Source organism: Homalodisca vitripennis, chromosome 5, assembly GCF_021130785.1.
Source record: "Homalodisca vitripennis isolate AUS2020 chromosome 5, UT_GWSS_2.1, whole genome shotgun sequence".
Classification (NCBI taxonomy): Eukaryota; Metazoa; Arthropoda; class Insecta; order Hemiptera; family Cicadellidae; genus Homalodisca; species Homalodisca vitripennis.
Genome location: NC_060211.1, coordinates 72,422,110 through 72,438,570, shown reverse-complemented (window position 1 = coordinate 72,438,570; position 16,461 = coordinate 72,422,110). Strand labels below are relative to the sequence as shown.

The following is a 16,461-nucleotide window of genomic DNA, read 5'->3' as shown; positions in this document are numbered from 1 at the left end:
TGTATTTGCAATGTTGTATGTATCTTTTCTATTTTTTTGGTGCCTCGGGTGTTTTGGTATTGGGTGGTATGTAACAGAAATACTCTCCAGGAGGTTTCAATTTTAACTGGATTATACCTTCAAGTTGAACTTACTCTGAGTATAGCAAAAACTGATATGTCACTTACATTTGGGTAATACTTCGTATGCCCAGGAAGGGCACATCGCTGAACGCAATTTTCGAGATATTAGGGTAAAAGGATGAATAGATAAGTTTTGTCTACTGCAGAAGATGATTGTTGGAGTTGGAAGAACGTCCTTACTGTTAAAGGCTGTTCATAGTCTAGATATGAGGGAGTACCATCCCCTATTAGATTTGACTTCAAGAAACAGGAGCAGATATAATATCATTTTCTTCCAAGGTGGCATGGCTTAGATATAAAGGCGCTTACGGAACCCCGGCAGAGATGAATGTACAGTAATGGTATTTTATGATACAAAAGGTTTTGCAGAAACTTTCTTGATCATAGCGATTTTAAAACTGATAATGAAATAACCACGACTTTAGGTGGAATATACAATGTTACACATCAATCCTATTGTACCTATAGTATTAAATATAAAACACATTGGACCAAATAATAAAATTTTCTTTACATCTTTATAAAGTTATCTGTGCAGATCAACATCAACAAAGACTTTTTGAAGTTTCTGGAACAAAAAATGTATTGCATATAAATATGTACAATGAGCTTGAAGGGCAGGAAAATAATTTTACTTATCCTTCTCTTCTTATGATTAACATCATGCGTTGTCATAAAAGATCATTTTTGTTAATGATAAACCATCGAAAAGCAATCCGCTCTGTCTGTAAGTAATAAGTGTTTTCCGTATCAAGACTAGACAAGATTTTACTTTTGTATTTTAAGATTAGACAACTTGCTTGCATTTCCGTATTATTCGCCAATAGATAAGAAATATTTTACTCAACTACAGTCCAACTTTGATCTGCACATTTTGTTTTATCTCTTATCATCTACCGTAATCCAGCCCATGCTGATGGAACTGACAAACTCCAATAACAAATTGATGGCAAATTCGATAACAATAAAAAAAAACCAATAATACGAGTACAATTAAGGTAAGAAATCATCTTCTACAAAATTAAATATTAATAACCTGCAATGTCAAGTTACAGACAAACAAATGTAAAAAAATACCAAATATTTGTCCCGATCCCAAATATAAAAACAATAGTAAATTTTCAACAGTTTGGTTTACTTATGAAATAAGCTATGGCATATTAGAAATTGTAGCTCATATAAATTAAGGACGTTATCAAATGAAGAATAGTATAAATTTCAATATTATATTAGACATTTTTATTGCTTACAATATAGAATAAAATTTTACATATTTACTATTTTAGAAGCACAATAATAATTTTACAATCAAACTCACATGCTTAAAATTATACTAAATATTAAAAAATAAACTGCTTTTTTACATGTAAGTTAATTTAAATAAAATAATATATACATATTAAAATAATTTATTTATTCATTCGATCATTTAAATCTTGAAATGAGTTGTAAAATGTTTAAATTGTGTTATGAATATATAAACGTTTTCTGTACAACGTATATGCTTTTGTTGGTGTCATTTTTGTTCACTAACGAAGGATTAGAAGATTTAGACAATATTTGAAGCAAGGAAGAATTTAATTTAATGTTACTGTTACTTCCTTCATTAATTGAACCATATATTGGGATTATAGTATTTGTTGCATTTTTAGGACCAAAAATTATATCGAGAAGAGGAGAAGTTTTATCTGAAGAAACACTTGATTTCGATAACACTGTGCTAGAGTTAAGTATTCCGCTGTAATTTTGCGGAGTCATAGGGATTCCATAGACAAAAGTACCACTAAATAATGGGTGGCGGCTTTTGTTATTATATGACAAATTGTGTTCGTCAGGCAGGGAGATACCGCACAGGCAGGTCTCATTATGAACGTGTCCGTTATGAGAATCTACTGTATGATTTAAAATTTGTAGCGTAGACGAAGAAAATGTACCATTAGAATTTGTAAAAATAGGTTCTGCAACTAAAGACAAGTTGCTAGGAGTATTTGAATAAGCGATATAAGATGATGGTGAGTTAATATTTGATGTTGATGTAGTAGATGACGAGTCTGTGGCACCGGTATTAGCGCTATTAGCAGATGTAGTGGAAGCGCTTGATATTGCGGTGCTGGACGTTGAGCTTGTGGCTCCAGTCATTGCGGTATTTGTAGACGATGTAGCAGTACTTGTTGCGGCAGTAGACGAAGTGCTTGTTGAACCAGTTGTTGTGGTACTCGAGGCCGTGTTGTCAGCACTTGATGTTGCTGTACTAGATGTCGAGCTTGTGGCATCGGCTGTAGCGCTATTAGCTGATGTAGTGGCAGCGCTTGATATTGCGGTGCTGGAAGTCGAGCTTGTGGCTCCAGTCATGGCTGTATTAGTAGACGATGTACCAGTATTTGAAGTTGCAGCAGTAGACGAAGAGCTTGTTGCACCAGTTGTTGTGGAACTCGTGGACGTGTTGTCAGCGCTTGATGTTGCTATACTAGATGACGAGCTTGTGGCACCAGCAGTGGCACTATTAGCAGATGTAGTGGCAGCGCTTGATATTGCGGTGCTGGAAGTTGAGCTTGTGGCTCCAGTCATGGCGGTATTTGTAGAAGAGGTACCACTACTTGAAGTTGCGGCAGTAGACGAAGAGCTTGTTGAGCCAGTTGTGGTGCTACTCGTGGACGTGTTGTCAACGCTTGATGTAGCTGTACTAGATGACGAGGTTGTGGCACCGGCAGTAGCGCTATTAGCAGATGTGGTGGCAGCGCTTGATATTGCGGTGCTGGAAGTTGAGCTTGTGGCTCCAGTCATGGCTGTATTAGTAGACGATGTACCAGTATTTGATGTTGCAGCAGTAGACGAAGAGCTTGTTGAACCAGTTGTGGTGCTACTCGTGGACGTGTTGTCAACGCTTGATGTTGCTGTACTAGATGACGAGGTTGTGGCACCGGCAGTAGCGCTATTAGCAGACGTAGTGGCAGCGCTTGATATTGCGGTGCTGGAAGTCGAGCTTGTGGCTCCAGTCATGGCTGTATTAGTAGACGATGTACCAGTATTTGAAGTTGCAGCAGTAGACGAAGAGCTTGTTGCACCAGTTGTTGTGGAACTCGTGGACGTGTTCTCAGCGCTTGATGTTGCTGTACTAGATGACGAGCTTGTGGCACCAGCAGTGGCACTATTAGCAGATGTAGTGGCAGCGCTTGATATTGCGGTGCTGGAAGTTGAGCTTGTGGCTCCAGTCATGGCGGTATTTGTAGAAGAGGTACCACTACTTGAAGTTGCGGCAGTAGACGAAGAGCTTGTTGAGCCAGTTGTGGTGCTACTCGTGGACGTGTTGTCAACGCTTGATGTTGCTGTACTAGATGACGAGGTTGTGGCACCGGCAGTAGCGCTATTAGCAGATGTAATGGGAGCGCTTGATATGGCGGTGCTGGAAGTTGAGCTTGTGGCTCCAGTCATGGCTGTATTAGTAGACGATGTACCAGTATTTGATGTTGCAGCAGTAGACGAAGAGCTTGTTGAACCAGTTGTTGTGGAACTCGTGGACGTGTTGTCAGCGCTTGATGTTGCTGTACTAGATGACGAGCTTGTGGCACCAGCAGTGGCACTATTAGCAGATGTAGTGGCAGCGCTTGATATTGCGGTGCTGGAAGTTGAGCTTGTGGCTCCAGTCATGGCGGTATTTGTAGAAGAGGTACCACTACTTGAAGTTGCGGCAGTAGACGAAGAGCTTGTTGAGCCAGTTGTGGTGCTACTCGTGGACGTGTTGTCAACGCTTGATGTTGCTGTACTAGATGACGAGGTTATGGCACCGGCAGTAGCGCTATTAGCAGATGTAGTGGCAGCGCTTGATATTGCAGTGCTGGAAGTTGAGCTTGTGGCTCCAGTCATGGCTGTATTAGTAGACGATGTACCAGTATTTGATGTTGCAGCAGTAGATGAAGAGCTTGTTGAGCCAGTTGTGGTGCTACTCGTGGACGTGTTGTCAACGCTTGATGTTGCTGTACTAGATGACGAGGTTGTGGCACCGGCAGTAGCGCTATTAGCAGATGTAGTGGCAGCGCTTGATATTGCGGTGCTGGAAGTTGAGCTTGTGGCTCCAGTCATGGCTGTATTAGTAGACGATGTACCAGTATTTGATGTTGCAGCAGTAGACGAAGAGCTTGTTGAACCAGTTGTGGTGCTACTCGTGGACGTGTTGTCAACGCTTGATGTTGCTGTACTAGATGACGAGGTTGTGGCACCGGCAGTAGCGCTATTAGCAGATGTAGTGGCAGCGCTTGATATTGCGGTGCTGGAAGTTGAGCTTGTGGCTCCAGTCATGGCTGTATTAGTAGACGATGTACCAGTATTTGATGTTGCAGCAGTAGACGAAGAGCTTGTTGCACCAGTTGTGGTGCTACTCGTGGACGTGTTGTCAGCGCTTGATGTTGCTGTACTAGATGACGAGGTTGTGGCACCGGCAGTAGCGCTATTAGCAGATGTAGTGGCAGCGCTTGATATTGCGGTGCTGGAAGTTGAGCTTGTGGCTCCAGTCATGGCTGTATTAGTAGACGATGTACCAGTATTTGAAGTTGCAGCAGTAGACGAAGAGCTTGTTGCACCAGTTGTGGTGCTACTCGTGGACGTGTTGTCAACGCTTGATGTTGCTGTACTAGATGACGAGGTTGTGGCACCGGCAGTAGCGCTATTAGCAGATGTAGTGGCAGCGCTTGATATTGCGGTGCTGGAAGTTGAGCTTGTGGCTCCAGTCATGGCTGTATTAGTAGACGATGTACCAGTATTTGAAGTTGCAGCAGTAGACGAAGAGCTTGTTGCACCAGTTGTGGTGCTACTCGTGGACGTGTTGTCAACGCTTGATGTTGCTGTACTAGATGACGAGGTTGTGGCACCGGCAGTAGCGCTATTAGCAGATGTAGTGGCAGCGCTTGATATTGCGGTGCTGGAAGTTGAGCTTGTGGCTCCAGTCATGGCTGTATTAGTAGACGATGTACCAGTATTTGATGTTGCAGCAGTAGACGAAGAGCTTGTTGAACCAGTTGTGGTGCTACTCGTGGACGTGTTGTCAACGCTTGATGTTGCTGTACTAGATGACGAGCTTGTGGCACCGGCAGTAGCGCTATTAGCAGATGTAGTGGCAGCGCTTGATATTGCGGTGCTGGAAGTTGAGCTTGTGGCTCCAGTCATGGCTGTATTAGTAGACGATGTACCAGTATTTGATGTTGCAGCAGTAGACGAAGAGCTTGTTGAACCAGTTGTTGTGGAACTCGTGGACGTGTTGTCAGCGCTTGATGTTGCTGTACTAGATGACGAGCTTGTGGCACCAGCAGTAGCGCTATTAGCAGATGTAGTGGCAGCGCTTGATATTGCGGTGCTGGAAGTTGAGCTTGTGGCTCCAGTCATGGCGGTATTTGTAGAAGAGGTACCACTACTTGAAGTTGCGGCAGTAGACGAAGAGCTTGTTGAGCCAGTTGTGGTGCTACTCGTGGACGTGTTGTCAACGCTTGATGTTGCTGTACTAGATGACGAGGTTGTGGCACCGGCAGTAGCGCTATTAGCAGATGTAGTGGCAGCGCTTGATATTGCGGTGCTGGAAGTTGAGCTTGTGGCTCCAGTCATGGCTGTATTAGTAGACGATGTACCAGTATTTGATGTTGCAGCAGTAGATGAAGAGCTTGTTGAGCCAGTTGTGGTGCTACTCGTGGACGTGTTGTCAACGCTTGATGTTGCTGTACTAGATGACGAGGTTGTGGCACCGGCAGTAGCGCTATTAGCAGATGTAGTGGCAGCGCTTGATATTGCGGTGCTGGAAGTTGAGCTTGTGGCTCCAGTCATGGCTGTATTAGTAGACGATGTACCAGTATTTGATGTTGCAGCAGTAGACGAAGAGCTTGTTGCACCAGTTGTTGTGGAACTCGTGGACGTGTTGTCAGCGCTTGATGTTGCTGTACTAGATGACGAGTCTGTGGCACCGGTAGTAGCGCTATTAGCAGATGTAGTGGCAGCGTTTGATATTGCGGTGCTGGATGTTGAGCTTGTGGCTCCAGTCATGGCGGTATTTGTAGAAGAGGTACCAGTATTTGAAGTTGCGGCAGTAGACGAAGAGCTTGTTGAACCAGTTGTGGTGGTACTCGTGGACGTGTTGTCAGCGCTTGATGTTGCTGTACTAGATGACGAGGTTGTGGCACCGGCAGTAGCGCTATTAGCAGATGTAGTGGCAGCGCTTGATATTGCGGTGCTGGAAGTTGAGCTTGTGGCTCCAGTCATGGCTGTATTTGTAGACGATGTACCAGCATTTGAAGTTGCAGCAGTAGACGAAGAGCTTGTTGAACCAGTTGTTGTGGAACTCGTGGACGTGTTGTCAGCACTTGATGTTGCTGTACTAGATGACGAGCTTGTGGCACCGGTAGTAGAGCTATTAGCAGATGTAGTGGCAGCGTTTGATATTGCGGTGCTGGACGTTGAGCTTGTGGCTCCAGTCATGGCGGTATTTGTAGAAGAGGTACCAGTACTTGTTGCGGCAGTAGACGAAGAGCTTGTTGAACCAGTTGTTGTGGAACTCGAGGACGTGTTGTCAGCACTTGATGTTGATGTACTAGATGACGCGCTTGTGGCACCGGTAGTAGCGCTATTAGCAGATGTAGTGGCAGCGTTTGATATTGCGGTGCTGGACGTTGAGCTTGTGGCTCCAGTCATGGCGGTATTTGTAGACGATGTACCAGTACTTGTTGCGTCAGTAGAAGAAGAGCTTGTTGAACCAGTTGCTGTGGTACTCGAGGACGTGTTATCAGCGCTTGATGTTGCTGTACTAGATGACGAGCTTGTGGCACTAGCAGTGGCGCTATTAGCAGATGTAGTGGCAGCGCTTGATATTGCGGTGCTGGAAGTTGAGCTTGTGGCTCCAGTCATGGCGGTATTTGTAGAAGAGGTACCACTACTTGAAGTTGCGGCAGTAGACGAAGAGCTTGTTGAACCAGTTGTGGTGCTACTCGTGGACGCGTTGTCAACGCTTGATGTTGCTGTACTAGATGACGAGGTTGTGGCACCGGCATTAGCGCTATTAGCAGATGTAGTGGCAGCGCTTGATGTTGCGGTGCTAGAAGTTGAGCTTGAGGCTCCAGTTATGGCTGTATTTGTAGACGATGTACCAGCATTTGAAGTTGCAGCAGTAGACGAAGTGCTTGTCGCACCAGTTGTGGTGGTACTCGTGGACGTGTTGTCAGCACTTGATGTTGCTGTACTAGATGACGAGTTTGTGGCACCGGCTGTAGCGCTATTAGCAGATGTAGTGGCAGCGCTTGATATTGCGGTGCTGGAAGTTGAGCTTGTGGCTCCAGTTATGGCGGTATTTGTAGATGAGGTACCAGTACTTGTTGCGGCAGTTGACGAAGTGCTTGTTGAACTAGTTGTGGTGGTACTCGTGGACGTGTTGTCAGCACTTGATGTTGCTATACTAGATGACGAGCTTGTGGCACCGGCAGTGGCGCTATTAGCAGATGTAGTTTGATATTGCGGTGCTGGAAGTTGAGCTTGTGGCTCCAGTCATGGTGGTATTTTTAGATGTGGTACCAGTACTTGTTGCTGCAGTAGACGAAGAGCTTGTGACACCTGTTGTCGCAGTATTATTAGTTGAACTGTCTGTGTTTGATGTTGCGGTGCTATACAATGATCCTGTTGTGCCAGACGATGAGGAGGTGTTGCCAAACGTGGCGCTGTTCGATGGATTATAGAGTATCGTATTTGTGGAATTGTATGGCGTTGATAATGTTTCATTGGTCATTGTAAATGATGCTGAAGTTAAATTAGTATTGGAACAGGTACAGTCTTTATCTTGTTCTAGAGCCTTTTGAAATAATCCTGTTATCGTTTCCAGTGCCACATCAAATTGAATTCCATTGTTACACGAATTAATGAGGATTTCTTTAATCGATATTCGCAATTTATCATTGATGGGATATGCCAAACCTGAAACACAAATGAAGCACATTAGCTCTAAGTCATATTAGGGAACTAAACCTTTTATAATGTACCTAGTTATTATGTTGATTCTTTCTACAGGATTTATCTGATATGTTATATCTTAAATGAGAAAATTATACACTTATTTAACAGTGCTTCATTTTAACTGAAACAAAAAGTATTATTGCGCAGTCGGAAAAAGTTTGATTTTATTGCTAGTTATAGGAATATTGAAACTAAAATATTAGTTTCTACCAGATTTTCTTGCTGTGTAATTTATACAACAATAATAATTTAACGACTCTAATGGATATCAGATTAATAAATTCATAAATATTTAGGTATCTCGTAATCAGGAAACCTTACAAGAAAAGTGTTATTATAAGCATATATGGTTCCCTAAAATGTAATTAGTCAAATAATATTACTTATTTATGTATTGATTACAATATTGTTTTGCTCACCAATTATAATGAATGTTCAGTGAAACTCCTGTGAGTCAACACAGGATAGTTTGCCGGGTCAATTTGAAATCTTTTTGCTCCACCAAACCAATGGAGGACTATTAATCAGATTAGTCTGGTTGAAGTTGCACTGGATGATGAAAATATAGATTTTAATGACGAACAAGAATGATTGGAAAATAAACACCCGAGATGACACCATGCAGCACAGAGGCGAGCTTCACTTTGAGGTAGTGTTTTTTCCGCTACAGGAATTAAAACCAGTTGTATTTGTTTTTATCGATTTATAGGTAGTTCCTTTACTCTTTTCATGATTCAAAACTCAACTCAAAACTAACTTTTCATAACAGGTGACACACAAAATATCCAATAGGCATAAATACATTTGGATTCTCGACGGAGTCACTGCAGTTCACTGAGCTAAAAACTATTTTAAGTTGCTTATTACAATTCAAGATATCACGCAAAAATCCAATAATATCAGATGTCTTTTAACATCATCACTGATCTTCTTCCGCCTACATATGAATTTAGTATGTCCCATGTTCACCTAATCATGAAGGACAGCTAAATACATCTTTTTCAGCGAAGCACAGTTTGTCTTCAAAATGTATTCCCGAGCTAAATGCTAAATGCAAATGGCAATAAAAATGTATTTAAAATTTAACCTCTTCAGAAATCTTAGTCCTCTGTTTTAAATTTAACTCATATTTAAAGGTTTACAACTTTTTCTTACATATTCGGTAAGGAATTTGTATTATTATTTACTTCAGTAAAAAGCTTTTTAAGAGACCAACATTTACTATCAATACGATCAAAATTTTTTTATTTTCACCATAGTGATTACCAGATCTTAGTAATACTTACTCTCAATTTTGGCTTAACTTCTTTCGAGTTATAAAGTCGTTCATGGTGGAAAAGTTTTTTATAAATATTTCTAAAATATTCCTTATGGAATTGAAATTCCTGAAGTCACTTAAATTCCGAAAAAATTCTGGACACTCATATTCTCAAAAATTTGCACTGTACAAAGTACCAATGATTGTCATTCAGTCGTAAATCAAAGGTGAATTTCCACAATTTAATTTGCTACTGAATAATCTTAACACTGGAGCTTTTGCCCTGAGGAGCACTTTTAATTTTGTCTAAGGAATCTGTCCCAGTAGGTTATAGTGGCATATTCGAATCAAATCCAAAGCTACAGCATAGTATTCTTAATTTTCTGCAGTGTCTACTTTTTCAATAGGACATTCTGCATCAATAAGAGGATATTAAGTCAGTGATGTTGGGGGCTGGACCAGCGAGAAGACTGCAGAGAGTTCCTCCGCTCAAGGAGCACTCTTGCCATAGTAAGCCTCCAGATTTATCTCGTAGTAATTTTTCTAATTAAATATAGATATATTTTTTCTGTTCTTTGCCACAACTATAACACTAGAAACTGACCCAAAGACGAAAATATAAAAGATGATTTTAAAAATATTGGCTTGTTTAAAATTTTAGTGAACATTTTGAAATAAAACTTTGGTTTACGTTACTTTAAGAAAGTCGTATTAGCAATGATAATAACTTTTTCTTCGAAATCGCTGGAAAATTTTCGGCCGAAAGGACAGTTACTTGCCACTACTAGTCTCATCAATGTGCTGGGAGGTATATTTTAATTTTGCTAAACTTCAACCATATTTAAGCAAAATTTATGTGTTATAGTTTTCTTATTTGTAGACAAACTTTCAATGTTGATATCAAATTCGTAATTAATTAATAGAGTAGTTTACACTACAAGATTTTTGCCTTTGGCTTTCTAAGATTGGTAACTAATTAAATTCTTATGTGTGTTGTCAGTCTTAAAATCAAATTATAATAATCCTAGCGAGTATTTTTGCTCAACACTGCGAAGATCTTTTAAATATTATTTTAGTTATTAAAGTAAAATATTCATGACATATTTTCAAAAAGTTGTAGTTGAGAAATATGGACAAAATCTAGTAAATTTTTAAAAATTAACGCCGCATCCAAAAGTGTATCAAAATGAAAAGTGTTTTTCTTACTTGAAAATTAAACGTGACATTTAGAAGGTAGCACCCTTAACGAAAAGGAAAACATTAAAACTTTGAATAAGCCTACAATTTTGGGCTGAGTTTTGACCCAGTGACAGTCTATAATCGAACGGGCATCTTTAGATTGTTCGTACACCGTTATACCCGTGGGAGTCACCACTATATAACAATTCAGAAGCAAACTTGATTATACCTTTAAACCAGTATATCATATAGAACAGTAAAACAATATCAGCATTTCTACAATTAATTTGTTTTTGATCAAATATCCAATACGTGATTGATTTTTTTGCTAAAATCTTTAGATCAATACAATTATTATTCATCCAAAAGAAGCTTCTTAAGTTATTTAAGAATTTATGGATTTAAAGAACCATGTCAATTGTTAACAAACAGAGGCCTGCAATAAGGCTTAAAGCTTCAGAACACTAACCTGATACGCTACGGCGGAATAAGTAAGCTATTATGACATATCATAACATCTGTCTGATAGCGTACCTGTTTGAAGGAGAGTAACAAGAACCAGAGACAGGATCATCCTCCAGCTCGCACGCCATCCTGACATCCTGACCCTGTCTTTCGACAGGACACTAGCCAACCTTTGGGGTAAAAGCGAATGGCCAATAAACACTTTATAGGAAATTCAAAAGTCTCATCGTCAGATATCAAACAAAATAACCCATTTAGAACCGCCGCAGGCAGAGCTTCCATCTCGTCTGGTATCAAATATGTTAATGAGAGAGAAAGGAATTAATTAGTTGACTGGTATAAAGAAACTCAACCCTAAAATTACGATTATTTCTGGTTATATTTTAAACTTTAGTTTTAAATTGTAGTAATGTCATCTCATTTTTAGTAGATTTTATCATCTCGGCCATTCGCAACCATGCATCTTCACTTTTGCATTTAAAAATGACGGCTAGGTATGAAATATATCTTTTCTTCCGTCTTATCCGGTAGAAGTATTTTAAATGCAAAATTTTTAAAAACTAAATTAAATTATTCAATATAATCAGATATATAATTGGAACGAGAGAAATTTACAATTATCACAATATGACAGTCCAGTCGTTACTATATATCTTCTTAAATATTATAGAAATGGTTTATTATTTCATATTTGACTATTGTTCATACCTATGTCATATCTTTAAGAGGGTTTTTATCATCAATGGGTGGGAATTATAAGATTGTTTGTAAATAATGAATACAATACATATAATTTATTTATAGTAACAGGATTTTGGACATTTGCTATGGTTACAAAAGGTGTAATACAACATTTCGAGGATTTGAAACTATTCTATTCGTCAGGTGGGGGAGGTATTAGTACATACAAAAATAGAGAACAGAAAGAAGAAAAGAAGGCAAAGAAAAGGGTTCAAACATACCCAAAAGCTGCTTGGAGTCTAGTACTGGCGTTTGTCACTGCAGAGAATGCAAGTCCCGAGCACAAGTCACGAGTACAAATCACACATCACACCGGCACGGGTCAAAATAGGATACTAACACAAAAATCGATTTCGGCTCATTCTTTGGCATCGCATCGTGTCATCTGAAACAGTGGGTCAGGAAGACGATGGTCAGGAGGAGGAAGGGGTAAAGGCAAGCCGCTTCCGGCCCTATGTGTGGGTTCTAGACCGTAGTATCATGGTATGTATACGCATTTTGTTGGTTGAGGTTTCTATTGGTGTAATATTATTAGGTTTCCTAGTTAGTTCTTTTTTAAATATTAGTACCCAAAGTGGTCTAACACTAACTGTAGGTTGACCCAGCGGTCTGCTAATTTTATATATCAGGCCTCAATAAATTTTCGTTTAAAACATTCTCCTCGAGGTGTATTATGTTGGCTTCATCCTTTATCATTTGATGAGCTTCAGACCAACAATGTTGAGCAATTTTACATTTTCTACTAGTCCAATTTCGTATTTTCTTTACATTCTTTAATTTCTCACATGGTTTTTTTGTCTCGGCTATGTATTCCCTAATTACAAGAAAACTTTATACTGCAAACACAAATTTTTTAGTCCTGTGTGCCATTTATTGGTTTGGTTTTTATGATATTTTGTCCTAGAGTATTTTGTATTCTAAAAGCGGTTCTGATATTATATTTCCCGGCACATAAGGGATCGACATGTACGTACATTTTTCTTTGCTTTCATTCTTTAACTTTTGGATTTTTCTTATGTTTCTTTTGTAAATGCTCTGCAATACCAACGCCTGGACTATACTTCAAGCAGCTTTTAGGTTTGTTTGAACCCATTTCTTTCCCATCTTCTCTTCTCTCTGTTCTCTATTTTTGTATGTACTAATACCTCCCCCACCTGACGAAGAGGATGGATTCCAATCCTCGAAACGTAGTGTTTACCTTTTGTAACCATAACGATAGCAAATATCCGAAATCCTGTTATCCTGTCAACCCTTGCATCGTCAATAGCAAACTTTAAACAAAGAATTATTTGTAGGGTTATGATTATAAGAACTGTTACAGTCACTTACAAAAGGTCACAGGGGATGATGAAGCACTTGAAAATGCTCCACCGAAATACCCCCAGGGGTCAATCCCGATTCGTTAAGAGGCAACTATTAACCTCATCCTCAAGGTAATATTTATGAAGGGTTAAATCCGGTAGTAGCTCCGGGTTGAATTGAACGTTCACTGAATGAACTACCCTTATAAGAGAGTTCAGTTACACGAGACGGTGCTCCAGCTTCCGCCAGTTATTCCCGGTAGCAGTTCCAGTCTGTGCTGAACTTCCACTGAATGAACCCCGCAATATATTCCAGGTCTAAAGAAGATGTTCCAGATTGTTTTCCGTTGCTGTTCCTATACTCGACATACTGGTAGTTGCCCCTGAAAAATAAAGTAAGCATTATACTTTACAGAACAGTAAAATAATTTTCGTCTATTCAATGTTTTTGTAAAACACACAAACTTTTTCTTAGTACAGCTTGTTTTTGACAACATCTCCAGTAGGTGCTTAACGGTTTCTTTTACTTACAAACATATTAAGAGCAATATAATATTACTGTAAAAGACTATGAGTTAAATTTTTAGCATAATTATTCTTTACGCAAAGGCAATTTTTACGTTATTCAAGAATTTGTGGATTTATAGATCCATGTTAATTTTTAACAAACAGGGGCTTGAAGTAAGGTTTAAAGGTCCTAAAAAATAATTCTGGTATGCTACGGTGGAATAAATAAGATTTTATGACACACTATAACATCTGTCTGATAGCGTACCTGTTTGAAGGAGAGTAACAAGAACCAGAGACAGCATCATCCTCCAGCTCACGCGCCATCCTGACATCCTGACCCTGTCTTTCGACAGGACACTAGCCAGCCTTAACGTAAAAGCGAATGGCCAATAAACACTTTATAGGAAATTCAAAAGTCTCATCGTCAGATATCAAACAAAATAACCCATTTAGAACCGCCGCAGGCAGGGCTTCCGTCCTGCCCGGTATCAAATATGTTAATGAGAGAGAAAGGAATTAATTAGTTGACTGGTAAATATAATAAAAGTAAGGACATACTCACTTTTACAACGATAATAAACTTATCAGAAGTATATACACAGTTATTTGTTCTATATAAAACATTCTAAATTAAACCTTTCTAATTTCTGGTTTAATTCGCAATTTTGAAACTACATTACTTAAAGTTATATATATTATACTTACATGTGGTTGAACATATTCTATCATATTTGGCAACGTGTTGGTGGTAATACAGCATTCCTTCTTATTGCTGTGTACATCAAAACTTCAGTCCAGGAATTCGAAACATTTTGATAATTTGTTTATACTCATTAACCAAAGCCATATTTCAGAAAACATGTTACTTATAACACTTCATTCACAGTTATCTATTTAGTTAGTAAACTTTAATTAGTTATTATCGTTCGCCACGTCACGCTGAATGGGACGAAGGATAATAACTAATTATGATTCAATGTTTGTTTTGTATCGAGACTTTTTCTGATTTTTTGTTTTAAGTACTCTCTACATACAGGGGAGTATAGAGAGAATCTCAAACTCGGAACATATAGTTCCCAATACCAATCAGAGAATATCTTATTTGATATTAAAAAGGAATATACAATTAAACCTTTTCTACGAAGTCTTACTACTAAAACGTCTTACTATATTAAGTGTATGTCTCTTTTTATGATTTTTATAAACCATTTTCAAATTTTAAAACATGGTTGCCCCAATACGTTTTCACTTGATTTGAGTTGAAACATTATATTATTAGGAATTATTTTGAAGTCCGCTCATATAAAATATTATGAGCAATCTACACAGATGAATTTGCAGAAATGCGATTTTCTTAAAAATTACTGTAATTTGGGATGTTTAGCTTCGATATGACGTCCCTGTTGGTGGTGTACTTATGTGGCAAAACTGTTTGATTCGAAAATCGCTAGGACATGTATAATGTAGTTATTTGTTCAACTAAGTGAAATTATATTACCCATGAAATGCAATATATTAGATGGTAAGTGAATACTTTGTTTTCCACAATTGTTTCAATGTTTGTATTCATCTAATATGTTATTAGTAATAAAAAAATTATTGCAATTATTCAGAAAATGTTTTAAATAATTTTAGAAAGATATTCATAAAACTGTTTTTAATTTATTAAAAACCAGTGGTCATAAAGTAGCAACCCAGGAGGGTTCACCGTGCTTTTTATTTGTAGCTGTTTTTTACTTCCTTATAACTTTTGTAACTGGAAAATATTAGAAATTAGTAAATATGTTTTCAGATTTCAACGAAACTTTTAATTGTCTTATATAGTGAAAGAGTATAACGATAAAATTAGCCAAGAAATATAGAATTAACTTTGGTACCCAAAATACTGATAATTGTTTTAGTCGCCAAATTTTTTATGAATAAATTTTAATCTCTCAATAAATAAAACTACATTGAATTGACACATATATGTATGTAAATACCAAGGCGCCAGTAAATGGTAATTGTAAATAATTCTAAGTTACTGATATCTAAGTCAAATGACGAATATCATATTTTTGACGACCTAAAGTGTCGTGGTTAACTGCAGAATACAGCTCATCCAAATTCTCATTTTTGTATGCAAAAGTTTTAAGAAGTAAACTAAATTATTGAATAATTACAGATACTATTAGAACGAATGTAATTTATCATTCGTTGCAATATGACAGTTCAGTCATTAAATTATATGGAACTATATGGAAATAAATACCTACATAGATATTATATACCCATTTTATTATTTCATTTGAAAATGGTTCATATTTATTTCATACCTGCCAGTATTAAAAAAAATTATTAATGGGTGGGAATTATTGGAATTTTGGGGAAATAATGACTAAAACGGATATATTTCATTTTGTGTTATGATTATAGGAAATTTCATGTACTTCCTAAATATTTGGCGGATGATGATGTACTTGATGATGTTTCCCCGAGTATCCCCCAGGGGTTAAATCCGGTTCGTTAAGAAGCCATGATTAACCTAATTTATTTTAAGTGTTGTGATTATACAAAATTTTGCAGTCACCCAGAAAAGGTTTCGGCGGATGATGATGCACTTAGTAGATGCTTCACTGTCATACCACCAGGTTGACCTTGTTACTCAGATAATATTTCTGAAAGGTTAGATTCGGTAGTACCTCCAACATGTATTGAACGTGCCCTTAATGAACCATCCCTATAAAAGAGTCCAGTTTCAGAAGACTATAATTCAGCTCCCGCCAAGTTATTCCCGGTAGTACCTCCAACTTGTATTGAACGTGCCCTTAATGAACCATCCTATAAAAGAGTCCAGTTTCAGAAGACTATAATTCAGCTCCCGCCAAGTTATTCCCGGTAGTACCTCCAACATGTATTGAACGTGCCC

General features: G+C 38.3%; 1 protein-coding gene across 1 annotated transcript; it reads right to left on the bottom strand.

Moving 5' to 3' along the window:
- Positions 1–667: 667 nt before the first annotated feature.
- Positions 668–11,129, bottom strand: LOC124363512 (serine-rich adhesin for platelets-like). The gene is made up of 5 exons (XM_046818759.1): positions 11,071–11,129; positions 6,235–7,581; positions 6,170–6,201; positions 2,057–6,058; positions 668–690 (listed from the first exon to the last, which is right to left on the bottom strand). The coding sequence occupies exons 1-5, from the start codon at positions 11,127–11,129 to the stop codon at positions 668–670; spliced, it is 5,463 nt and encodes a 1,820-aa protein (XP_046674715.1).
- Between the last annotated feature and the right edge of the window lie 5,332 nt (positions 11,130–16,461).